A 27147-nucleotide genomic window follows, 5' to 3' on the forward strand; every position below is an offset into this window, starting at 1 on the left:
ATTCAAAACATAACCATTTTACTGGGATATCCCAATGTGGACAAGGCACAGACATTTCCTGTATTTGTCAAAACTGAGTCAGTTTTGTTCTTCCTACCAGACATTGATCTGGACTGGCCAAATGAAGATGAAAAGCAACCTTTGCCCTTTCCTGGGCATACAGCTTATCCAGACAGTGGTGGGATGTGCCTCATTCAGTTTTGGCTCTCTAAAAGCACAGCATCTATTCTGAGCTACTACATCAGGTTCCTCCTGTACAAGGTAGAGACAGGCTGAATCCCCTCATCTTGACCATCCTGTGTTTCAGATAGGATGGGATGAGTCAGCTCTGGAGGTTCTGGACTATACAGGGAGACTTGAGGAATCCCCTAATCATCCTATTGCACCTGCTTTTGGCTGTGAAGCTGTGGGCTGGGTTTGGAGAAGGCACTTGCTCTGCATTTAAGGATTGCTGTGTTTCTAGGCTAGTAATTGCTGAACAATTTGTTTGTGAGAAGGTTTGCATTGCCTCATAAGTTACAAGAGATCAGCTAAAGCAGTACACTGCAGAGCTCCCAGGGGCTTTGGGATTATTTGTTAGTGTTACTGGGAAATGGATTTTCAAAGACTTGTCTTGAATATTTAACAATCTATTTAAATGTTAAAAATGCAGACAGTATTACAGGGTTGAAATGACCTTAACAATTCCTTTGAGGACTACATTTTGTTAACATTTAAGACATAATGTTTAAGACAGCTGCCTTTGCAGAAAGCTCTCTGTAGCTATGTGCTTCTGAGCCTTGTCTGCTTGTTCCTATTTCTCGTCTGATGATTGCTGTGGGTGTCCCTGCTGGTCAGCAGCCCCAGGTTGTTCTTGGGACTCAGCATGCATCCCATCTTCTGCTCAAGGACCCTGCTGAAATTTTCTTTCACCACTATGCAAATTGGCTTTCTTGTATGATGTTACATCTACCTCAGGACCAGAAGCCACAAAATTTCAAGGAGTCACATCCTGTTGTGGTTGACACCTGTTTTAAACACAGTTCACAGTGTTGCTCAGTTCAGGGTTTTTGAAGTTAAAAGGATCCTTCTGTGCCTGGCAGAAGATTTTTTCCCAGATCACATCCTTTGCTATTGGTTTTACTGAGGTGAGCCTGCTAAATGGTTTCTGAGCTACAGATGAAAAGGGCACAGGGAGGTATGATGTGGTGTTTCCTCTCTGGGCTCTTTTATGCATGGGAAACCATTTATATTTGTGTGAATACTAAACAAACAGAAAAGATCTGTTCTTCCTCAAGAGGAGGCAGGCCTGGTCCTCATGACTCTTACAATTGCACCAAGCATTCTAAATTCTTACCAAAGTGAATCCTGAGCCAATCTGTTCTTCCATTTCCCTTCCAGTTCTTCCAGTTCCCTTTTTCTTCCTCTGTGTTGGCTTTTCAAATTGTGGGTCCTGGGGACAGGCACAAATTGGAAAATGTTTGCAGAAGGGGTGACTTTGATTCCTTTTGGGAGCTTCTGGCTAATAAATCACTTCTGAAAATTCTGGCAGTCAGGGAGCGTGTGGTGGCCAGATGAACCAATTCTCTGTCTGATGGACCTTCCTCCTGTTAACAGGCTGCGGGACATCCTTTGATTTTCACAAAAAGATAGACTATTTGTTCCTCGTTGGTACTGAAGAGGGAAGGATCTATAAGGTAAGAATGGTTTCTTTGTCCCTTGTTTTACATCCCCTGACCTGTGGTTGTCTTTCAGGTTCATCATCGTAACTGTTTGCTTAAGCAGTAACAAAGTACAACTTCAGAGCCTGGTCCTGCCCTCAGATCCCTGTGGTGAGCCTGAGACCAGCGCAGAGCCACAGAGGGTCACAGGGAGCTCTCCACACAGACCCAATTAAGACCATATTTTGCAGAAACGTGTTTCATGCAAACTGTATCCCAGAATGCTTTGCAGATTGCAGCTGTGCAAGTGAGGCACGAACTATGATCAGAACAGAAGTTAAAAGGCATTGATCCTCTGTCCTCATGGCTATGGGGAAATAGCTCTTTTCCTTTTTAGCCCTCTTGTCCTGTAAGCAGTGAGGCTAATGAAGCCTTGTTTCCTATTGACTGGTGTCCCACAGCCCTTCCCTTCCACAATTACACCCCAGATCCTTTCCTCAGTCCCATTTTCTCCTTGCCTTCCTGCCTCCAGTTCCTCACTATCTACTCTAATCCTTCCTCCCTCTAATCACACTCTTGCTGTCCCAAGCTCAGTGATCCTACCTCCAAGCTATAATCCTTGATTCCTCCGGACAGTGCTGGCTACCTCCCCTCCAGTGCCCTCCTGCAGTCTGACACCTTGCTGCCCAGCTGTCAGCCAGCCAGCTCCAGCCATGTGGTGAGGGTAGCTACCAAGCTTGGCCTGCCCTTCCCAGGGTGGGGGCACTGCCCAGATGTTTGCACTCTATGGCCATCCCTTTTTATAGAATGTATAAGACCTTAATATTGCCAAGTCCCACATGCAGCCAGCTTTGGCTGAAATTGCCAGTGAGGTCAAAAGTTATTTGGGAGGAGAAACAAGCAGGCAGCAGGACACAGACATTGTTTTTTCTTAAGAAACCAAGCTAAAAATAGTAAGTTTTGAGCCCTGCTGTATTTAGCCTTGCAAATAAAGCCAAAGGCTGCTTACGGATATAACTTTTGTTTGCACAGCATTCCTCTGAGCTGGCTTTAGGGCTTTGTTGATATTGTAGCCACAGCCCTTCATTGTGCAGAGTGGACCACCAGCAGGAGGCTGACGTGCAGAGCAGATCCATCCAGCCATTCCTAGAGGATGCTGTAAGCTCCTTCCCCATGTCCTGCTTGCAAAAGGGAAACAAAACAGAGAAAAAGAACCCAAAGGAAATCATATTCTGAAATTAAGATCAATAATTTAGGTGAGACAGACTTAAGAAATATGTATCCCTTCCAGAGGGATGATGCTGATTGAAATCCCTGCCTCTGCCAGGCAATATCCAGGGATGTTTTCTAAGGAGTGCTCACTTGCATTGGACAAGACAGGTGCAGAAGGCAGGTGGGAGAAGTGGATGGTCTGAGTTGATGGGTGATGGGCAACGAGGTAGGTGCAGCAGCTTTTTGTTGATGATTTCAGGATACAAAGCATCTGTTCAGTCATGAGCAGGTGTTCTGAGTGGGCTGGTGGCCCACAGGAGTTGGTATCCTGTGTATTGTACTCCAAATTGTTTGGGTACTGTTGTGTCTAGTCCTGATCAAAAGGCAGTAAGGAACCACATGTTTTAACTTCTATGCGTAGGTGAGTCATGGATGTCAGTGAGTATGACAGTGGATGTCAGTGTTAGGTGGGGGCCATCAGTTACCCTTCAGGAGTAATGTTCAGGCTGTTGTCCTGGGCTGAGTGACACAGCCAAGGAAGTCTTTCATGGAGGAGGACTGAATAGGAACAGAATTGGGCAGCATTTGCATTGACAAAGCTGTAGGTGTTCCTGCTTTGGATGATCTTCAGTGAAACTAGAATAAGGATGGGATTTTAACATAAGGAGTGATCCCAGCCATGAAGCCACACAAATATGTTAACCACTTTTTGGGTGGACAAAGGCAGAGAGATACTATTATACAGGATCCTCTCTTTTACTGGTGCTAAGGCTGACTTCAGGGTTACTGGTAAGCAATAAAACATTCCCGCTTTGGTGAGCCTTAGCAAAAAGTGGGACTGCTCTCACATTGTGCAACACTGTCCTGTAAAACCCAGGTTTTCCCATGGGCAGGAAGAGGCAATCTTGCATCAGATTGTATGGGCTAACACAGGGAAGAGAAATCTTGTGTCTAGCACAAGCAGGCCTCCATAGTATCCACAAAAACAGGGGAAAGAGTGCTTGCACCCTTAGAGTCCCCCAAGAGTTTGCTACAAGCAGTTTCAAAAGTTTTGGATGAACAGCTGCTCCAGACATTTCTTAAGGACTACCATACACCTTCTTCTCACTCCTCTTTATTGAAACACTGCATGTCTGAACTGGGGCTACCTGTGGACTGCCTCCCAGAGCCTCCCAGAGCCTTGCTCCGCTCGGATGCTGAGAACAGTGACAGTCCTGCAGCCATTCCATCAGCTTTTGGGTCCTGTGGCTGCACTGAGCAGGAGTGAGCTGCTCAGGTCTCTGTGCTGCACTTGCCCTTGCCACTGCAGGTTGAGTGAGAAGGAAAGATTCCTTACAAGCTGTATGAGTCAGCGATCAACCATGGGCTGCTCTCCACATGGGATGAATTTTAGATTATTTATTAAATAAATTGAAAAGTTAATTTTAGGGAGGCATTTTTTCAGAGACAAGGCATACCCACAAATAGCATGATAATACGTTCATTCTTTAGCTGCAGAACAATTACGGTGAATTTTTCTAAATGGCTTAGTTAATAGTGCTTCTGAAGCCAGGAAATCATTATCTTAGCTACCCACAGACCTATCTATTGCCCTTTTATGTAGAGGACAAACTTTCTGCATTAATATGATTCTGTAATGCAGAACTGCCTCTTTGCATATCTAATTTGCTGTTTAGGAACTCTTGAGCTTTGGTATCAAAATGTATGGTCTCTGAGATTCATATTGAAACATTATTGTGGCTTCAACTCTTTGATCGGAATTACTTCTTAATAAACAGGGTTTCAACAGAAAAATTGTGATGAGATTTGAACATATTTATGTAAGAGACAGGGTTTTTTTCAGTCTTAGGCAGTTTGCCTGGGAGTGTAACAAGTGAATATAATAAAACTCAGTGCAAGACTGTAAGAAGGAAAAGGTGATTTTAATTGTAACCAAAACTAATTTCAGTCATACTCATTCTCTCATACTAAGCACCAGGACATTTGTATCTGTGTGGTCAGGACAGGATTTCTTGTGGTTATACAGATGACAAAGGATTCTGGCTGTTGAGTCCTTATCACATATCTTGCGTTTTCCTTAAATGATGATGACAAACTGATTTCTGGACAGGCTCCAACTTCCAGTGGCTCTTTAGTAGTGGAGAGATTGTTTGTCTCTGTGTCTAGTCTTGCTTTGTTTTAGGCAAAGTTGTTTTCTTTCTCTGTATATTTTATGACTTGAGTTCTGTTCCTCATCTTCTTGCCACCTTATCTTTTGAGCTTCTATTTGCTCTATCCGGTTATCTTGTCACTTGACTGACTGCATTTGCCATCGATTAACACAGCTTCTTTCCTTTACCAGTGCCTGTTGTTTCTCCTGATGCATTCCCATGCCTCTGTTTCCATTTGTAAGCCTTTCTACACATCTTAGCATTTCTGTAACAGTTCTCTACAAGAAGGCACTGAGCAAAAAACAAGGAGACTCTCTGGTGTTGCTGGTAACAGCTGTCCACAACAACATGGGACATGTTTGTGTCAGTGGTTTCTGAAGAACAACTGGGTGTCCTGATCTGCCGAGGAGTGCCAGTGTTGGGCAGTACTCTTTCTGTTGCCAGATACAAACCTCCTTTGAAAAAGATTTTTTTTTTTAATTTCTATATTACCTAGAGTCTCAATGTTTCTGTTAGTGAGCTAAAGAAACTATCTACATTATAAGGATACTAATAACTATCCATTCACCATGGATGCAGAGGATTTTTGTGTTGGGCTAACATCTAGCTGAAGTGCTGTTAATGAAGATTATTGACAAGTTTTGAGTCCTTGGAGTTCTCCTTTCCTCCCAGTATTCCTCCCCTATGTTTTGTAGCCGTGTCACCAGTCATCTTCATACTGGTTTCCTGTATTGTCACAGACATTCTTTCTTTCCTTTCTCATCATAAAAATACCGTTTACTATTCACACCCATCTGCCACCATTTAAAAAGGAGAAAAACACTCTCAGCAAATTGGAGCAGTGCTCTAGAAAATCAGACAGGCTGCACAAATGCCTGCTCCCTGATTCTACTCATCCTCTTCAAAGCTGTCTTGTCAGGAGTTAGGCGTCACATTTTCCAGTGGCTTTGTTTTCATCCTGACATGTGTCTAATAACCATAGGGTTTTTAAAGTGAATAGTAGGGGAAGACTTTGCCAGTAGTTCTAGTTAGCTCAGAAACTCTTTATTCATTAGTCATACTTCTTTCTGAACTTTTTCTCAAGTTTGTGGTGATTCTTCAACATACATCTTGGGAAGAACATGGCCCTGTCTCGCACATCAGAGACGATACCAAAGGTTGGAGTGAATACAGTATGTGGCTGGCAGCCACTGTGAGAGCACGGTGTATGGCATTAGCCTAAAGCAGACACACAGGGTTCATTTCTCACAAGGGACACAGCTGGGCATCTGCCCTGCAGAATCCTGCTTGCTGCTGATTTCATAGGAAAACCTCAGATCCCTTTCCTGTCAGGGCCTGGGCCTCAGCTCTGGGCCAGACTTGCAGACTGCAAAGCCAGTGCTGTGGATCAGCATGTCTTAGACCATGATGGGCATCCCATACCAGTGCCCAGAGAGCTGCACTGATTGAGGGCTCAGCCCCCACAAGGCTTTAAAAAAAGAGCAATATATGTGCATTAAAGTTCTGTTGGATGCAGAGAAATCTGGTTAGGATCTCATGCTTCAAAGTCCACAGGTATTAGGGACCTTCAGTCCACATACTTGGAAGGACAGACGGATAAAGCAGCTTCTCTCTTGCATTAATTACTCGTGACCCATTCTGTCTGCTCCCAGCAAAGTGACTTTAAAAAGAAGCCTGGTGGCTGAACATTAAGAATTATGAAGTAAAGTTACGAAACATGCAATTAAAGGAGATTTCAGCCCCATAATTACACACAGGTACAGTAACTCAGGGACAGAGTACGCACCAAACTCTTAGCAAGCTATAGACACTGTCAGTAAACCTCAGTGGGACATGAGCCACTTTCTTGTTTCCATTTCCTACCACAGCAAGCCTCCCAGGGATGCAGGAGCTGCTGCTGTGTGAATAGTTTAGCCCCCTCAATCCAGTGCCTGCACCAGTACACAAGGGCACCAGAGGAAAACAGGTCTGAGCACTTTGACAGTGAATGTCATGTGTAATAAACAGTTAAGCGTTATGACTAGTTAGAGCTTTGGTTTGCAAGAATTGAAGTCACGTAACGCTTCAGCAATCCTGCTGCTCGGGCAGATTGATGTGTTGCTGCATTCATCAGGGCGTAATGGAAGGTGCTGCAAAGTCCTTGTAGTGACTGTACCAAGGCAAACCAACAGAAAATCCTGAAACCAACCACAACCTGCTGTGTGGATACAGCTTGTGTGTAAGAAGACAACCAAGAGGTCATTACTTGTGAGATGAGGTCCTTGTTGCTTGTGAAAGATGCCTCCGCTCCCCTCAGAGGGGAGAAGGTCTGGGGAGAGGATTACCTCATTCTTCTGTGTACACAGAACTGACAGGATCTGGATTGAGTCCCGTATTCTGCTCATGCAGACAAGCAGGTTGTAATTTCTACCCCCCTTCATGAGCTCACACACAAAATGATTTCTCCAAGGGTCCCAAATGTTTTCCAGCTCTTGCACACATCCTACATTTTGCCATTCAGTAGCACCCACAGCTGTGATGCTGCTGGCCTGACCTAGCATGCATGTGCAGTGTTTGCCCAGTTCACAGGCTGCTGTTGGCTGGGGTACAGGGTGGCCCACCTGCCTACTGGGGACGTGCTTGAGTGCTGGCCAACATCTTCTCACACCCCTCTGGGAAGTCAAGAGAAAGAGCTGCAGAGCTGTGTGAGCTGAGAGCAGGCAGGCTCTCAGAGCAGGCAGTTGCAGGGTGATGGTGGGGAAGGGACTTTTGGCATATTCCCAAAATCCTTAGAGCCAAAGGGTCTGATAGGTCATTCTTGTGCTGAGAACACTGTTACTGGAGGTTTTAATTGCGATACTTGAAACGCACACAGTGCTGTGTGCACCTGAGCAACACAAGAGCCATTTCCCCTGCCTTTCCCAAGCGCCTTTTGCAGAGGCACCGCAGGAACCCAGGCTGGCAGGAAGGCAATGCAGCTCCTGCAGTGCAGAATAGGCTCTGAGGCCTGGCTCTGGCTGTACATCCCGCCAGACAACTTCAATTCCTACCTCTGTGTATTGCAGAGGGGAGCTTGGCATTTCTTGCAAGTGTGGTGAAACAGCATGTGCTAATCCATTTAGTTTCTGTAGCACCTCTGGGTACTAACCACCGCTTCCCAGCCAGCCCAGAGGAGCCTGAGAGGCCATACAGGTATTCAGAGGCATCTTTCTGCAGGAATATGAACTGCAGAAGAAGGTCTAGCTCTAATTGCTAACTAGTTTTTTCCATTGCAGTGTTCAAAATGCTATTCAAGCCAATTTCTGGATGTGTTTGAAGCCCATCACATGGCTGTGGACTCAGTCAGCTGGAATCCGTACCACTTGAAAGTCTTCATTTCCTGCAGCTCTGACTGGACAGTCAAGATCTGGGATCACACTATCAAGTAGGTCCTGCTGGGTCCTGGCATAGGCAGGGAGGTCCAGCTTGACATGTCAGCTGCATGTGTTGACTCTGTTCATACCTGTCTCAGTTTACCTCTTAGGTGTTGATATTGCTAATTTCTCTCTTATCTCTATTTTGGGGGCTGATGACTCAGATTTGTACTCCTCAGGTATGAGGTATAAGATTTAGCATCAGCTGCCCCAGGAACTTGCCAAGTAATGCAGTTCAGCACAGAGCCTGACTGCGTTGCTTTGGACCTGGCTTTCTTTAGGCAGGACCTGCTGTGCCAAGGTAATTCTTCTGAAGCAATGCTATATAGAAATGTCAGGGGCTGGCTTACGGCCTCAGGGGTAAGACACCTCCTAAGAACCAGAGAGGCAAAAAAAAAAGGAACATTTATAAATACATAATGAAGTTCAGGGTTAGTGGTTGAGGAATGTCTGGTTTCAATCAGGAAATTGATTTTGTTGTAAATCAGTCAGAGTAAAATATTTCCTGTTGCCAATACTGCTCTAATATTCAATGTTGTTGTCAGAAGTCCAGAGAGGGAAAATCACTTTTTCTTGTATTATTATTAACCAGAGAGACTCCATCTTGCTGTGTGTGTTGGGGGGAAGCTTTCAAAAGGCTTTCAGAAAAAAAGAAACATGCTACCTTTCTTCTCATCGCTGCAGGACTCATCCTGACCCATTTGGGTTGATGCTCAGCTTTGCTTTGCCTTTGGCTCAGACCCTGGCTGATATCTGACCTAGAGTAATACCCCATCTCCCACTTCTGCAGCTAGCCTTGAACAACACAGGTTGCAGCATCAAAGTGTTTATAGCTCAATGTTTCACTTCTAGAGCGGCATGTGTTTAAATGAGTTCTTCTCCCTGGGTCTTTTTTTACAGGGCTCCGATGTTTATTTATGACCTGAATTCTGCTGTAGGGGACGTTGCATGGTCTCCTTACTCCTCCACGGTCTTTGCTGCAGTCACCACTGATGGCAAGGTGAGAGGTTGGGAGCAACACCACTCTGATTTGAGTTGAGAGAAAGTCAAGGGAGATTAAGGTTGAGCGTGGGGACGGGTCAGCCCAATCCTGGCCAAGCATGTTGGGGAGCTGCAGATCTCCACCAGCAGGAATGCACCACAGGGATGGGCTGAGTTGGCTGCAGCTTGCCTAAGCTGCTTGCCTCAGGATAGCAGGGTTATTTTGATAGCTCAAGGCCCTAAAACTATTAGTTCTTTTTCACTCAGTCTGATTACAGAGGACACATAGTCATAAAGCAATGGAGATAAGGAAACCTGGGCAGCAGCATTTCTTACTTCTTCTCCCCCTAAGGTATACCGCACCCCTACAAGCAACAAGGCCAGAAATGTCTCAGCTGCAGCCCAATCAGGCAAATAGCTGACATTAAATCACAAATTGGAGAGCTTTTAGCAGATGCTGAAGATCAGTTGCACATCTCACTGCAGCCTTGACAAATGCATCAGAAATGCATGTGAGCCCTCTCCTCTAAGCACAGATGCTTCTTGGGGGCTATGCCCGCCCAAGCTCTAGCATAAACAAGCCAAAGCTCCCTGCAGTCCTAGTTTGCTCCTCTTACTCCAGGGATGGAGGTCCTCACAGGACAGAGAGGAAAGCAGGGTTCAAGGAATAGGCTGCTTTTTCCTGTGCTTTCCTGCCTGTGGCATGCATATCCCCAGGCATGAATTGCTCACTCCTTCTCAGTGCTGTTCCTGGTTCATTAAGGTAGGTGTTGCAAGTGCATGCAAGTCCCTGCTTGCCCTTGTGTTGAGTACATCATCTTGCACATGCCAGGAGAAAAACACTTAACTCTGTCTATGTGAAATCAGCTTATTAACCAGTGCATCTCTGGGGATGGAGAGATGATGCTCCAGATCAGAGCACCCCTAATATGAGCAGAAATCAGGGCATTGGTTCTGAACCTCCAAGGTATAGAGAAGCAATAGAATAAAGTGGTTATATACTTATATTGATATTAAAAAATCAATTATAGTAATACGCCCAGGGTCAGCCAATAGAACTTTGTTCCAATTAAATAAAATCAACGTTTTCTCACTATGTGAGGCTGTCTCCAAGAGTAATGATTTGCTAACAAAGTACTTAGACCAGTCCTAATACTGAGATGATGGCAGTTATATTTTTGCCCCTAGCCATCCATCCTAGTAGTTCAGATGGTTAATTTGGGCCTGGCAAGTAGCCAGGGCACGTAGCTATCCATCAACACTGGTTTTGTACTGTAAGGCCACATTGCTCTGCCACCATGGGCTGTATGTTTTGCTAGTGTAAACTGGAAAGTCTGTGCAGTTTGGCCAAATTACTCTAGGATAAAGATGGCCTTTATATATTTCTATCATTGAATTGATGCCTTGGCAACTTTATTGTAGTTTAACCTTTATGTTATAGCAAAAAATTCATTTCAATGATACACTGTCTCAGGCTGTGAATTTGTCTCTCCCAAGCTAAGCAATAGAAATCTCTTCACTGGTGCATCTGGTCTCCCTGGGAAGCTCAGGATGCCACAGCCTACAGAAAGCAGTGTTGATGCTTTTCCCTTGCAGGCAGGGTCAGGACTGGGCCCTTTGTTGATGGATCTGTCTGCCCCCATTCTCCCATACACCAAATGAAGGGCCTGCACGAATGTAATGAACGCATTCAGTGTTACACATCCTCTGACTTGTTTTCCACAAGTGAAGTTGTGTGCGCCCTCAAGCCTGTCAAGGGTCCTGCTGACATTCACAGCTTTGATTGAGTGCTGTGGTGAGCAGTGCAGAGAACTGTGGGTACCCAAGCTGTGTTCTGGTGCCTAACTGTGGGGAAGAGGATGGAGATGTCTGCAGGCAGTGATACTTCCTGGGCAGCATGAGCAGGTGGAGGGTAAACACTGTGTGTACTTGGATTTCTTATTCATGTGGTCAAGTTTCTGCAGTGATAGCTCATCTCTAGGGAGGCTTCATGCTACTCACTTGGGCCAGGTTATTTGTCAGAGCTTTGCTTGCTTCAGAGAAGCTCCTGAGGACTTGCCGAGTTTGTGTAATGGGTTCTTTCCATCCCACCCCTAGCTTGTCCTAGCCACTGCTGCAGTGACTCTAGTTGTGTTGTTGCAGCATCACATTAGCTGCAGCATCCATGGGCCTGGAGTTCATATGACGTTGTAGATAAGATGGAAGACTGTCTGACTTGGCAGCACTGCACCCAGGGTATCTCACCTTGGTTGTCCTACCCTGGATCTAATTCAGTAATCCTAATTAGATCCTAATCTAGTAGGAGGTAATTCTGCGTTATGTCTTTAATCCCAGACTCTGAGAAGAGTGGCCATCAGCCAGGAGCAGCCCAGAATTGGGCTGCCTAGAAAGAAATGTTCAGGTGAGAGCTTGTCTTCCCATTGAAGTAGGCTGGCCAGGACTGATGCAGATAGAAATCCTGGGCCTCTGCGGTAGCCACTAACCTTGCTGGTTGCAGCAGTGTGTGTCTGAGACATGGTTTAGTTTCTATTTTGAACAGAACCATCTAGATCTGCAGTGGAAGTGGAATAAATAGTTGTTTACAGCCTTTTCATTCCTGGACATATTCCACTTTGTAGCAGAGTGCACTTCTTAGGCATAACTCAGCACCTCACAAAGGGCAGTCTCCATTAATGCTGGGAAAAATCTACATTAACAGGATACAGAAAACTACAGGATGTGCAGCCAGAAAATAGAACATTAAAGGCCTCCTGTTCAAAAACAGCCTCTAGCTTTGCATCTGCACATAATTACGCCTGCAAAAATTGAAGGTTGCCTGGAGGTGGTTTTAAAATCAGGCCCTAATTGCAGTCTTAAAGGGATACCTGGTGTATTTTGAAAAAGACATTTCCATATTCAAACTGATGCTATGTGTCCAAAATATGTGTATCACACCCCTAACTCCTAAGACTGACTTGCAAATTGGACCGTAAAATCATAGAATCATAGAATAGTTTGGGTTGGAAGGGACCCTTTAAGGTCATCTAGTCCAACCGCCCTGCAGTAAGCATTTTAGAATCTAAAAATCTTTTAATGCCCATGAATCCAGGAGGTGGGGATTTAAGAAAAGCTGTAAATTTCAGAGGCATTGTGATAAAAGGTCTGTTGGCAGCTAGGCGTCTTCTTCGGACAGCACCACCTCTTCATAAATAGCCTGAGTGTGTGCGTTCTACTGCTGGTGCAGTGGATACTAACTGCTACTATTGCTCTTTATCGTGTTCTGGGTAATTTCCTTAGTCTCCTGCTCTGCCTGATGGCCATTTTATTTCAGAAAGAGCATAAATGATTTGCAATGAAAATTGAAATAAGATAAAATGATCATTGAGATGTGCACATCTCTGCCAACGCCGCTTGGAAAAAAACTCCCAATTCTATAACTAAGTGCCTAAATAAGTGGCCTGATTTTAAAAGGACTGGACAGCCAGCTGCTTTTATGGAAGCTAGTCTCTGCTGCATGTGCTCAGAGTGGTTGCTATAGAGCATTCAGCTTTGGTTTCAATCAGTGTACCAAGTCAGTCCACTGCAGTTTTGCTCTGTGATTGCATTTCAGATGACACTCACATTCCTTGAAGACTCCACAGTGGTTCCTAAAGCAGACAGGTGGAGAGATCTGTTATTTCTAAACATGAGTCCTGCAGGTCGGTTGGCTGGCAGGAGCTCTGTGGTCCCTCCAGGCCATCTCCTACAGGGACATGGGTGCAGATACTGACGTGATTAGCACCGAAATAAAATGAGGTTAGAGTTTACATTACAACCTCGTTTATTTTAGGTTGTAAATGGTAAAAGCCTGACATGAAGAAAAAGTCTAGCTGGGATGATAGACCTGCTTTGTGGAGGTGGATTTGGATACTCGGACCCTTGCACTTAGGGTGTATTGGTCAGCTTATTGTAAGGACAGAGGACAGAGAAGTGGGGAGGGGTGGAATGCAATACCTGTGCTTTCTTGGGCTGAATTCATGCATGAATTGTTACCCTGTTAAAATAACCAAAGACACACATGTCACAAGTGTCCCCAGATGGTTGGATCCCAAACTGTGGACCACAGCTGCCCTGTGCAATGGCTATAATGGCATGGTCAAGCTGGCTTGTTCAGCCTGGAGAAGGAACCCAGCAGCAGCCTGACAGTGCCTACAAGGAGGTCATCAAGAAGTTAGAGCCAAGCCCTTCACAGCAGTGCATGAAGGGATGATGAGACACAACAGCTGAAACGAGTTTAAATGAAAGGTTTGGACTGGATGTAAGGAAAAACTTTCACTGTGAAGGCAGTCAAGTAATGGAACATCTTGCCCAGAGAAGTGGTTCCATCTCTGTCCATGGCGGTTTTCAAGACCAGATTGGGTAGAGCCCTGAGCAACCACATCTGACCTCAGAGCTGACCCTGCTTTGGGCAGGAGGATGGAGGCTTCTGGGAGACTCTTCCAACCTGAATTACCTTTTAAGCCTCTGATGCTATGAAATATGCTTGTATGAGAAGGAGAATCCCAGGGGTTTTGCAATAGGCTTGGAAGCATGCACTAAGTACAAGTCCATTTGCTCTCATGTTTTTGTGGTCTCTGTCCTTCATGACTAATGCAGCAAGAGCAAGGTGATGTTATAGCCATCTTTAGTAAATATTGATAGCCTCAAGATAAATGCCATCCAAGTGTGCACTCTGCAGAGAAAGCCACTCAAACAGATGCTGCAAGGCTTTTCCCCATTACTGGAGCTGTTGACCTTTCAAGATGTGAAATACTTGAAATGACCCAAACCTTCAGGAAATTAGCTAACGCTTTGTGCTGCTCAGGAAGCGAGTGTGCCCTTTCCTGCTTATAGAAACATATTGTACTGAACACTGTTTTGTATGAGAACTCTTGAAGACCAGGTTCCTGTTGTTTCTCACTTACAGGATAAGATGCCAAAGAAATGCCTGTTGTCTTGATACCCATCCTTTCCAAGCTATGAAACAACATCCTGGCCTGTATCAGCAATAGTGTGGCCAGCAGGAGTAGGGAAGTGATTGTACCCCTGTACTCAGCACTGGTGAGGCTACACCTTGAATACTCTGTTCAGTTTTGGGCCCCTCACTACAAGAAGGATGCTGAGGTGCCCGAGTGTGTCCAGAGAAGGGCAACGAAGCTGGTGAGGGGTCTGGAGCAGAAGTCTTATGAGGAGCGGCTGAGGGAACTGGGCTTGTTCAGTCTGGAGAAGAGGAGGCTGAGGGAAGACCTTATTGCTCTCTACAACTACCTGAAAGGAGATTGTGGCGAGGTCTCTTCTCCCAAGTAGCTAGTGATAGGATGAGAGGACATGGCCTCAAGTTGCACCAGGGGAGGTTTAGACTGGATATTAGGAAAACTTTCTTCACCAAGAGAGTGGTCAAGCATTGGAACAGGCTGCCTAGGGAGGTGGTGGAGTCACCATCACTGGAAGCATTCAAAAAATGTGTGGATGTGGCGCTTCGGGACATGATTTAGTGGGCATGGTGATGTTGGGTTAACAGTTGGACTTGATGATCTCGAAGGTCCCTTCCAACCTTAATGATTCTGTGATTCTGTGATTCTGTGAATTGCTGGGGAGTGAAAACACTGAATGAGTACAGGTCCCTTTTCCATCACCAGAAAGACCTTTGAGTAGGCTGAAGTGGGCAGGGGCTTTCTTAAAATGGCTTTGAAATGGCATTCACAGCATAAGTGGTTGTTTTCCAGGAAAACTGTTCATTTTCTTCTGCCACAAAACCTAAAAGGCTCTTTCTTATTCCCTGCTGAATCATTGAGATTGATGTGGACTGCTGGGCAGACTTACGTCTGCTTTAAAACAAGGGCTGGTAGCATGTCAAAGCTCAATGAGGTAGATGGGCAGAGTCCCTGGAATTAATGCTGCCTCAACTTTGTGCCAGTCAGGCTGTCCTCCCTTCTCTTTCCCACAGCTACTAGGCTCTCTTTGCGCTGGCATTTCTCTCCCCTAGGAGCTGCTTTTAGGGAATAAAGACAGCCAGGAAGACTTTGGTTTGCCCTGCAGGGTTTGAGCCCTCACCTCTATCCTGCTGCAGCTCCCATCCCATCATAGGGTGTTCTGGTAGGCTCCAAACCTCAGGATGTGCATCAGGCACCTCAGGATACTACTGCTCACTCACATCCCTTAGCTACTGAGTTGCAGGTGAGGTGACTGTCAGCACAGTAGTTGGTTTCAGTGCAAAGTGATATAAATAAATCCCTGGAGAAAAGTTTTGCTGCCATTGTCTGAAAAAAGTGCTATTATCCCATCCCTGGAAACGTTCAAGGTCAGGTTGGACAGGGCTCTGAGCAACCTGATCTAGTTGAAGATGTCCCTGCTCATTGCAGGGGGCTTGGACTAGATGACCTTTAAAGCTCCCTTCCAACCCAAACTATTCCATGATTCTAAGTTAAACCTCTTTTGTCAGTGGCTTTGCGGAAATTGTTTCTTACACAGATGCTCGCAGGCCAGATTTCATTACTAAAGCTATTGTCCTTTCAGGTTATGAAATACAGCATTTTGATGAAACCCACCTGTTGAGATTAACTAGTTCATTCAGCCATACAGGAACCAAGTTTGCCTTTTTCTGCTTGCATGGACATATGTGAGTGAAGAAATTACTTGGGCAGCATCTCCAAAGGTTTTGTTGATTCACCTGTTAGACTTTCCATAAAAACCTACTGGGAGCACAGAGCCCATCAGGAGTATCTGCAAGAGTTTAGAAAGCTGCTCTAAGGTACCTCTCTGTTCTTCGCTATCAGCTGCCACTAAGAATGGCCCCTCACTTAGGTTTCAATTTGCAAGTGGGGACAATTGGCATTAGGGACAGTGAGAGCCTCCAGCTGTCTGCCCCATTCTGCTGTACAGAGACAGCAGCTCCTGAACCTTGATGTTTATTGCTTGGCATTTTATAAAGACCTGAATTCTGTGCTGGTAGGTTTAAATGCTAGTCTCCAAACTGTGACAGTTCAATACCTGCCTTATGAACAGCTTTGCTGGCCTTGCCACAGGGCTGCAAGTGGCAGAGAACAGTGACTGCTTCTCCCATCAGACTCAGTGCTGCCCTTGCTTGTGCAACTGCCCGCATTCACCCATTCCCCAGCCTCCAGCACTGACTCTCCCTGGCAGGGCGTAGCCAGAACCCTGCCAACATGTGAAGAGATGGAGATTGGTCCTAGTCTATGAGGACATGGCTTCAGCCTGACATCAGGGGCAGGGCTGTGGGTCACAGTAGAGAGAGCACAGGGGGACTCGCACAGCCTTGGGAGATTTCTCCTGGCACACACAAGGGACTAGTTGAAACAGTCTCCCTATTCTTCACCAGGTATTTGAGATGGGATGGCAGAATAGGAACGTGTCAGAGGACTGGAAGAAAGACTCTTTGCCCAGTATTCAAGAGCATGACAGTGCAGGAGAGATTAGACAGCCTAAATAAGCTATCCAGAAAGATTCTGGAACAGATCATTGAATGGTCTATTTGTAAAGCACTGGTAGATCAAGGAACAACCAGTCTAGTAAGGCTTTAATAAAGCCATATCACATAAAACTGATCTAATACTGTTCTTGAGAGTAACAGGCGTGGCAGATGAGGGGAAGGAGATGCTTACAGGTTTACTTTGGGAACACTGTTGGCACAAGCCCATAAGCAAACTGCAGGGCAGTTGAGAAGGTGCATGTGGCATGATGGAAGTCACCAGCAGCAGTGTGTGCAGTGCAGTTAGGGATGCTTCAGGGGCTGGGGTGGGCACTGAAACCCAGCAGTATTTGTGGAGGGACTAAGCAGACAGGACTTAAGTGCTTTGGTGCCAGAACTGAAATTGTAAATGAGCTCAACAACCTCAGCAGTAATTTGCAATCAGTGAGATGAAATTCAATAAAGACACAAACCAAATGTGAAACATGAAATGAGCACTAATTGGGGAAGCAACAGGACTTTAAGGGAAGCAGAGGCCAGGGACTGCCTGTGCTGCTGGGCTCTCGCTAACACTGTGCTGCTGAGGCAAACCCTGGAAGATACAGAGGAGAGTCACCCCATGAGCATGACCAGGGCTCAGGCTGGACTTTGGATGCAGGTCTCTAAAGAAAGGTCATCTGTGCTGTTGCAGAAAGGGTTGTAATGGAGTGCAGAGGTACCAGCGGCTATCATCAGTCTAGCTATTGCACAAGTTCGGCACAGATTAGTTTCTCTGTTTGACTTTCACCTTTCAGAATTGAATTGGAAAGTAACATTAAATTTAGTACAAAAGTGAAGAGCAGAAGGAGGCTTTGTGATTCATTCCAAAGCATGCTATTAATGTTAAAGAGGGAAAAATCCCAAAGAGTTACAGGCAACATAAGAGAATCATAGTATACCAAACTGAAGTGCAACCAGCTCAGGGGTAGGATATATGAGCTATTTAGCACCAGATAACAGCATTCAGAAGTGTGCAGGACTGAGACATGAAGAAGATTATCCTGATCACCAAGACTCTGGGAGCAGAGCCAGACTGGCAGAAGTAGTGACTTGACAAGGAAGTTAGCTCAGATAAACAAGCGCTTTCTTGTAAAACAATGTAACAGGATTTCCAGAAGAGGTCAAATGGTCCTCAGCCTGTTTGAATGAATAGCAGCTCTTCTACGTGCTGAGGCTTTGATTTCTTACTGACTTGTGGGAGCTGAGTCAAATCAGCTGAGGCTGATGCTGTTTTCGCACCATGTCAAATTGGGAATGACCTAGTTCTTTCTTACTGAATGAGGAAAAGCTGAGAGATGCAGCCCTATAGTGAAGCAGCTCCTACAGTTACGCCAGGTGACACAGACGTTCTCTTCCTTGCTGTATCATGCACCCTGGAGCAGCAGGCTGGGATGCTGCAGGGCAGAGGGATGTGCTTAGCCCCCTCTCATACCCTGGGACATGCAGCCAGCTCCTGGCTGGCAAAGTACACCCAGCTCAGCCTAAAAAGCAGCTTTCACAGATGCCTGCTCATTCTCCTGAGCTCCAAGCAACCTCTAACATACCTGTAACAGAGCTGGGGTCCATCCTTTTGCCAGTAGCATGCAAGTGCTGTGAAAACCTGTGGATTTTAGGGTCTGTCTGGTGCTGGTATCAGGGCAGCCAAGGACTGGCATTCCTGTGTTGTCATCGCAAAAGCAGGGAGGCAATGAGTATTTTCTGAATCGGGTCTCCTTTCCTCCTGCCAAGCCCCTGGCTGCCCCGGGTGTGAGAGGGACCAAGGACTGCCTTACAACCTTTATTTGTAACTGAAAATGTCCTCCTAGAGAAAATTAACTGTATTGGAAGCTGTTCTGGCTGCAGCGGGAGTATAGAAAGCATGCAAAGTAAGGCCTCCACGGCAGCTGTGCTTTGATGCAAGCTGGGGCCGTCCTGCCCACCCAGTGCCTTTAGGATGCTTCAGCAGGTGCTAGACAGGGGCTGGAGGTGGCCTGCCCACTTGTTAAATATATTACCTGAGAGTTTGAAATAAATCATCTGTGGAGTTTGCAAATGGATGAGGTATCATGATTCAGTCAAGAAAATGAGGTAAATCCATCACAAGGACAGTGAAAGCAAGCAGTGAAAGAGATGTCAACTGGTAAAGGGCAGTTTGATATTAAATTATCCCTCACCTTTTGCTCTTGCACAGATTTTATTCTTTGTTGCCAAGTTACCAGGTACATCTGCCTTGTTCTTACGCACATATGTATTTCCCCCCAGCCTTGGTTCTTGTTGCCATCAGGTTGTTTTTGAGCATGCTAGCATTGCCCAGACCACTGCTGGGGAATGAAGGTTTGTAAGCCTGGAAGAAAAGGACAGCAAAGGCTGCAGCCACAGCAGACCCAGCATGTGTTTGAAGCATGCAATAAAGGCAGGGTAGGTCAAAGCAGTGCTTCAGCTCCCTTCTTCATGAGTCACAAAAGTCAAGCAGTTTGTTCTGCTAGCCAAGAGGTTGGTTGCTTTTGGATAGTGCTGTTTGGAGGGTCCAGCTCTCTCCCAGATCCTCTGGCACTTCCCCACCTGGGCTTGCCAGGCTGCTGTGATGCAGGGAAGGGGGTGACAGCAGTGTATAAGGACAGAGGGGTCCAAGTCACCACTGAGGTGCTGAGTAGATGAGAGCTTGAGCTGACTTTCAGGCTGTAAGTGCAGTTTGCAGAGCGGGTGGGGATAAATGAGATGTTAAAAACTCTGAATGTGTTTTGATACTGGAGCTACAGTGATAGCCTTGGATGTGCACTGAGCTGTGCTTACAGAGCAGCTGTGTGGAGCCTCAGTGGGGAACTGCTGGATTTTGGGAGGTGGAATACATTTGTGTGATTCATAGACGGAGGAGCTGTTGGTCTGGATACAACTGAGCTGGGTTTCTTCTCTCTCTGTTTGAGAGTTGGGCATCAAAGAAACTCATTTATGTAAAATATTTCCTGCAACTGTAACACAGCAGAGTTAGATCCATTATTGCCTGTACATCAAGCATAGAGTCTCTTTGTTAACCAGATGGTAATTTAAAAATGTTCTTATTGAATAAAAAGCATCAGACAGAGACTAGAGGATTCACCTGATCCCATCTCAGACATAACTAGGCATCTGCTTAAATTCAATGCTCCTTTTCAGGGGCTACTGACTTACCAGAGTTACTGTCTTTCCATCAAGGACAAGTCTGCTTTGAGCATCCGTCTGGCATATCTACCATCAGACTGCCCAGCACTTTGGTATTTTGAGTCTAGGTTTCTTTTGATGGTTGTTGATGACAGCTTATAAATCCCCATGCTGCAAGGAACTGCTTAGCTCAACAGCTTGGTCTTCATTTGGAGGATGGTACATGTCCTCTTGCACTTCCTTGGGGTGGGCACACAGGTTTAACAGGGACCATAAATAAAATAGCTGTTGGAATCATTTGTTACTGCCCCATGCTTTATTCTCCCTGGTGATCTGCAGCTAAGCCGGGGGAAGCAGAGAAGAGTTCTTGCACTTTCCTATTTCAGACATTTTCAGATTTCTTTTACCTCCCTGTGCCTCTCCCCAGGTTTCTTGTTCTTGGAGTCTGATTTATGTGCCTCTAAGCAAGTGGCCACATATTGTTCCTAAGGACTCTGTAACAAAAGCACTGAAATTCCCTTTCCCATTATCTGAATGCTTATTAGCAGAAAGAATGAAGGTGTCTGCTGTGGTCTGTAAGCAGCAGGGCTGCAGACCCTGCAGGTCCCTGATTTGCTTCTACAGCATCTGCAGAAGGTATCTGATGAAAAGAAGCTTATTGTCAGGAGGCTCCAGCTCCCTGTCTGGGGACATGCACCACAGTAGAAACACTTTTTGTGGGTGTTTATTCAAACACTCTGAAAATCAGAGGTTTGAAACCCTGAAACACTATGTAGTTCCTAGAATACTCCTGGGTGTGTGGTGGCCCCAGGTGTCGGCGCCTGCAGGGAGGGAAGTGGTGAGACCAGCCCTAGGCAGCATGAGGAGAAGTGGTGTGCAAAGCTGGCAGGATGAGGGGGCTATTCACAGGGGGACCCTCACTGGTTGGTAAGCTCTGACAAAGACACTGCTTTGACATGCTTTTTGTTCCTACACATTTCTCAGTACCATTAAAACTCAAGCCGGTGTCGCAGTACGGGGCACTACACTGCCGTGTTGCTATGTGCTGCCTTCCCATCAAAAGTTACACTTTCTGCTTTAGGGACTCTGAGCAAGTTACCGTGTTTCCAATGGATTCATTGAACTGTGAAGTGTCACATTCTGACAAGCATCACTGCCTTGCTGTATTTGGAGATAAAAGTCTGAGTGACGCTATGGTACTGAAGGAGGCATGGGGAACCAATGGGTGGAAGCAGGCCTACCTTGTGAGCTGTGGGAGCCCAAGACAACGTGGCACGTTGTATGTCAGTGAATATGTAAATGTGCTTGTCCGCCACATGTGGAAAGTTATACAAATATCAGCACTCATCAAAAATGTCCATTTGCACCAGCTGCCTGACAGTGTCTGGGCGACAGCTCTCATCTGGGGGATGCTGGACGACTGCCTGCCCTGAGAAGAAGGGTGCCCTATGGAGGCACCTGCCCTCCACTGAGAGGGTTTGGATATGGCTCTGGCTGTGGTCATCATGGCTCCCCATGAGTCTGATACTTGAGTCACATGCGGAGTTGGATGGCACTTCTCTGTGTCATATGGCTCTGGATATGGCTCTGGCTGTGGTCATCATGGCTCCCCATGAGTCTGATACTTGAGTCACATGCGGAGTTGGATGGCACTTCTCTGTGTCATATACTCAGAATGGGCTCATCTTGCAAGACCTGAGAGGCAGTCTTTGTGTGTAAGCAGTGATCTATAATCTGGAAGGATAGGGGCCACTGGGGTGATGGGTTGGAGAGAAGCTGTGTGCTGTTGGTGAGTCTCCGGGGTGAGAGATCCAGCTGGTTCCTAGTCCATAATCCTTAATCTCAGGAATTGACCCAGCAGGGCAGCTCATGGGGCTAAGGAACCTCACGGGATTGCTGCAGGTTTTCAATCTCTCATTCTCTGGGCAGAAAGCCCTGCCCTAAGCCCCAGGCAGAGCTGCAGATGGTGCTGGTCACATGCAGCTCTGCTGTTTGACAACACTGTTAAGCTGCCTCAAGAGTTGTGGGAAGCCCTGTGCCCCTTTTAGGTTACTTACGAAGAACCAATAACAGTGTTGGTGTGACCCCATTTCCCTCTCTCTTGAGAGTGCCTGTAAGCCTCTAAACCAAAGCCTCTGAAGTCCTTCCTAATGCCTGTGGTCCACCCCTCCATCTGGAGCATCTGACAGCTGATAGGAGGCTGATGCTTCCAGCTGAAGAACTGGAATAGTTTGTTCTTTTCCATGATTCACTTGGCAAAGGAAAACAAGCCCATTTGTTTAGAAGCTCATAAAAGAGGAGCTTTATAGTAGGAACATTCATAAACTTGTTTGCTTTTGACCTTCTCCACATTGCTGATGGTTTTGAATTCTTATCCCAGGCATTGTGCTTGTCTGGGTTGTCAGTGACATTTTTGAAAAACAGCCTCACCCAGAATAATTTGCATTGCTCAGCACTCCAACACTGAGCCTTCAGACTTGCCATCTTTCTCCATTGCAGTGCTGGGTGGAGTGTGCAGGTGTGTTACATTCACAGCCTTATAGAACAGCAGTGCAGACCTGGCTGCTAAAAAGAAACCTGGCCACTAATTCCATGTTGCTTTTTTTTGTAGATTAATTGATGCAACTCAAGCAGCGGGCATTTCCCAGGCTCTTAGGTTACTAAGCATTGAGTTTGTGCCATTGGTGAGAGCAGGGATGAATCATGCCCTTAAATTAATAAAGAAGTATTCTGTGAAGGCAAGCAATTAAATATTCAGTGAGTGTGGGTCATCATGGCAGGCTGATATACTTGAAAGAGAGCTTGTTCCTTCTCAGAGGTAGTAAGACAGCGGATGTAAAAGTACGAGCCAGGACAGCCATCTTTATGCCTAGAGGTAGGAACTTGGGATGAGATTGGCTGGACTGTGGGACTTCAAGTATCAGACCTAGATTCAGAATTTAATGCTGGCACCTGATATTTTGAGCAGATAAAAATTAAAACTTTTTTTCCAACTATGCTTCTGCTGATTGGGAAAGGACTCACCAAAGTGCAGATCTGTATCTGTAACTGATGCTTTGGATTCCCTTCTTGAATTATACTGTCATAGATTTTGTCAAAATATGTTTGAGAACCCTGTCCACTTTTCAAACTCTTCCCCATCTGGAAAAATTTTACTTTACTTCAGTCTGGAGGGAGTCTTCCCCATCTTGTTGTCTGCATCTGTGAAACCTCTGCGTGATTATCCTGGCCAGACCAAGGACATCACAAATTGCTAGATGCTGAGTCCTATGAAGACACAGCAGCTCATGAGACATCCAGGGATGTGTGCTTGCATATTTCCCAGCACTTTACTATACATAGATTCAGATAAAATTCACCAACCCTTTGGTGTGTGATGGGAAAGTACATGTACTGATTTCATACAAAACCTGCCACGCTCTCTGGAATAAGATTTTATAGGGTAACACTGTCCAATTTCAGATAATTCCTAGATTCAAATTGAGAGCATGGCATAGTGTTGAAATAATATGTCTCATTTGTCTCTTAAGTGCTGGTAAACAAGACATAGCTGACAGGAGATGTACAAGTAGTTCAGTCCTAATTTCCCCTATATTCCCACTGTACTTGTTAGCATAGATTATTCCTTCACATAGTTTTTTTGAGGACAAGAAAGGGAAAAGAAACACAAGGCTGAAAGTCTCCACGATGGATTCAAGGTGGGAGTCCAGCATACTGGAGACTGCTCACTTCAGCACTGGGGAAGAGAGGGATGTCATATTTATCAGTCTTTGCAGGCTGTATCAATGATGGAAGCTAATTGCAATTGTTGGGAGATAACGTTAAGTTAACACATTCTATCAAGCAACTACCACTGTTCCATCTGGAGTCATGATGAAACATGCATTATCATGCAGTTGGTAATGTGGCAGATCTGTGTCACTTGCTGTATCAATGCCATAGGTCTGAGGTCTGTGCCAGTGGGAATCCCACCTGAGCGGGGCCTTGGGTCTGTCTTCCTCCATCCTCACCTTTCCATTTGGCCCGTCTTTACCTGGTGCTGTTCTCGGTGCTGTGGGAGATGGGCATGTATGCAGGCATAGCATCTGAAGCGGCTGAACTGGAGTGGGCTGCCAGCTCCGAGCTGTCCTGTGCTTCCCTGGCTTTACCCTAGGGTACACCCTTAATCATACTGTCCTGGTTCCCATCACTTCCCTCTTAATTACTGGTTTGAGTCTTTAATGTTATTATTAAGCTGGAAATGTTGGAAAGCTCTGCTGTAAGTGGTAATAAGTATTTCTGATAGCATTCCCCTTCTTTGTGCATCAATCTGTGTTAGGCTCGGATTTAACACCTGGTTGTCTCATTACTTGCAATACTGAGAAGGGAGATTTAAGACCTGTGAGGTTAGCAGTGCTGGCTCTGAGCCTTCTCCAGTCTGGATCAGCTGGAGCCTTGCTGAGAGTTTTGGAAAGAGCTTGCACCCACAGTGGGATACTGGTCCTCTCCCCATGAAGTCCCTGCAGGAGGGGGACAGTCCCTTAAAAGCAGCAGTCAGCTTCTGCACACTGCTTACTTAAAAAAGGACAAAGGCTCTGACCACAGATGGTAATCGTGTGCTGACGCTGCCTTCCATGGGACCTTTTCTCTCTGATTTCTCCAGACATCGTTCTGCTGCTGAATGATGTTCTTGCCTGATTAATCTCTTTTGTGTTCTTTGCCTTTTTTTCCCCAGGCCCATGTATTTGATCTGAGCATTAATAAGTATGAAGCTCTCTGCACCCAGCTAGTGGTGGCCAAGAAGAAAAATAAAATAACCCATATCCAGTTTAACCCTGTCTACCCTGTTGTCATCATTGGAGATGAACGAGGCCACGTTACCTCCTTGAAGCTCTCTCCCAATCTGCGCAAGATGCCCAAGGTAAAGACGACCTGCATTCCTCTAATAGAGATAACAAACCACAGCAGGCCTCTTGGTGCCTTATCACTGTCCTCTCTCCTCTGTGCAATGATGGTGGCAAAGCTGCTCTCTCTAGGAAGGTGCTTCAGATTACCTCAAGCCTTTTGGGCAGGATATGTGGGATGTTGGATCCCCACCTCTATTCCTATACGAGTAAGAAGGCTCAGTTTGCTCCTGGGCAGGACTGGTGGGAAGGGGGTTTGCTGTCTGTGTGCACTTTCTTACCATGGTCCTGACAAACCCAGAATCTCTGCAGAGGTTCATTTCTTTCCCAAAGCTCATATCTTTTCTGAGCTTTGGGTTTTGTTTGCAAAACTCCTTGAAACCAAGTAAAGGAGGTCCCAACTCCTTCCTGAGTCCTCCCACAGAGCCCATGCTGCCTGTCTTCTTGCACTCTTGGATCATCAGAGCCTGTCCCCTGACCACTGTGTCATCTCTACTGTAAATGAGCAAGCACTATCTTTAATTTGTGAAGACACTTGGGATCGTTATCTCAAGTGACAGAAAGGAGATGCGTGTGCCTCTGAGTTGGTGAAGCCCCTTTTCCCACCCAGCCACAAGGGCCAGTCATGAAGGATGATGACTTCTCCCACATAGGTCCTTTACTAGACTTTCTTTCTGGGCTTCATCCAACTATAAGCTGAATGGCTGTAAATACAGCATCCTGTTTGAGCCCATGTAATTCTCATATCCAGTTGTCTCTTGTTTAATGGACCTTTTTCAGTTTAAGGCTTTTTAGAACTGATCCAAGACAGCAATTTCTCAAGATTATCATCTTTTATTTATATACCCCGAAAGGTTTTATATACTCTACTAACGCACTGTATTAGGCAGGGTCTTTGGCCAGGAACTAATCACCCTGGTGTCACTCCAGAGTCTTCTGAGTGATTTTGAAAAAGTCTCGTCAGCTGGACACCACCAGAAATGTGAATCTTCCCTATGCTGAGATGGCACAGAAAACACAGTAGTGTGGCAGTCTGTTTGGGGCTGGGCACGGGACCTGTGGAGAAGAATGTCTCATATGCTTCATGCTTTTCTGTTTCCATTGAAACTGCAACCCGAGACTATCTGAGCCCTCAGGGCTGCCATCAGCTTGGCTGAGGACAAGTTTCCTGGTTGCTTTGAGTCCTTCCTGGGCGTGGTCAAGCACCATGACTGCCATGGACCCTGTTTGCACAAGGGTTCAGCAGTGGAGATTGGTCTCCAAATGTGACTCTCTCCTCCATACGCCAGCTGTGGGCTGAGCAGCACCCAGCAATACTGCACTGTGGGTCAGAATGAATTTGGATGTCTCCTTCCACTCCTGGTGGGCAGCAGCAGTCCTCCATGCAGGTACAAGTGTCATCATCTCCCTTTGCCAACTTTCTTCAGAGGCAAATTACATGTTGTTGACAAAGCAGTTTAAATCGTGAGCTCAGGATTGGCTCAGTGACTTACTGCTGACCTTAAACCAACAGGTACCATATCCCAGGCAACATATAAATGGGATGGAAATGGACTCTGCTGCTCTGATGTTATTAAGCTATCTGTCTTCTGCTTGCTTGGTTAGGTTTGATGAGACGCTGAACACAGAACTAAATGTTTCTTGCACATGTGGAGATGAAGGAGGCATGTTCAGGCATGGCTGGTGATGTGTGCAGATCCCCTGGCTACAGCTCTTCTCTGAAAGACATGAGAATTTAAAACAGGTGACATACAATGTGGTTGGAAAGTGGCAGATCTGGCCCAGCCAGCTCAGAGGCCTTTCTGTGCCACAAGTGGACAACTGAGTCTACCTTTCATGGCTGATGTGGCATCTGCACTAGATGCCAGTGTCTGAGACTCTGTGGTGAGGAGGTTTAGCTGCTGCAAGAGGGTACTTTAATAGAGGGAAATCAAACACTGGCAGAACAGGCAGTGCCATCCACTGCATCTTCCTGTCCACCTCCTTCCTATCCTTAGTTAGCAGCAAGCCTCCAGCCATGTTTGCAAGAGTATCATCTCACTATGGGGAGTCAGATGTGCTTCCAGAGTATTGATCCTGGCTCCTCTGTAGATCAAATTGGTGTGCTCTTTAAACCTTTGCCCTGTGCAGCCAGCTTTCCTCTGTAAAATGGCTTCACTTATCCCTCTTTTCTGGGAGTCCCCAGGGACAAGTTAACAGTTGCAGAATATCCATAGATTTTTGTAAGTGGAGAGGGTCCAAAGCTCTGCAGAGGAGTCCTGGCATCCCAGCTGCCTCCTTGCAGATAGAGAAACCTGTCTGTGCCTG

General features: G+C 45.9%; 1 protein-coding gene across 1 annotated transcript in view; it reads left to right on the forward strand.

Annotated features, from left to right (window-relative positions):
* Positions 1-27147, forward strand: part of DNAI1 (dynein axonemal intermediate chain 1) — a gene marked incomplete at both ends in the record, with an annotated part of 157501 nt that overhangs the window by 100714 nt on the left and 29640 nt on the right. Inside the window, 4 exons of the mRNA XM_082013776.1 lie at positions 1597-1676; positions 8257-8405; positions 9295-9394; positions 24672-24857. Of these exons, the coding sequence (XP_081869902.1) occupies positions 1597-1676; positions 8257-8405; positions 9295-9394; positions 24672-24857 (515 nt within the window). The remainder of the gene's footprint in view (positions 1-1596; positions 1677-8256; positions 8406-9294; positions 9395-24671; positions 24858-27147) is intronic.

Source organism: Phaethon aethereus, assembly GCF_964289735.1.
Source record: "Phaethon aethereus genome assembly, chromosome: Z".
Taxonomy (NCBI): domain Eukaryota; kingdom Metazoa; phylum Chordata; class Aves; order Phaethontiformes; family Phaethontidae; genus Phaethon; species Phaethon aethereus.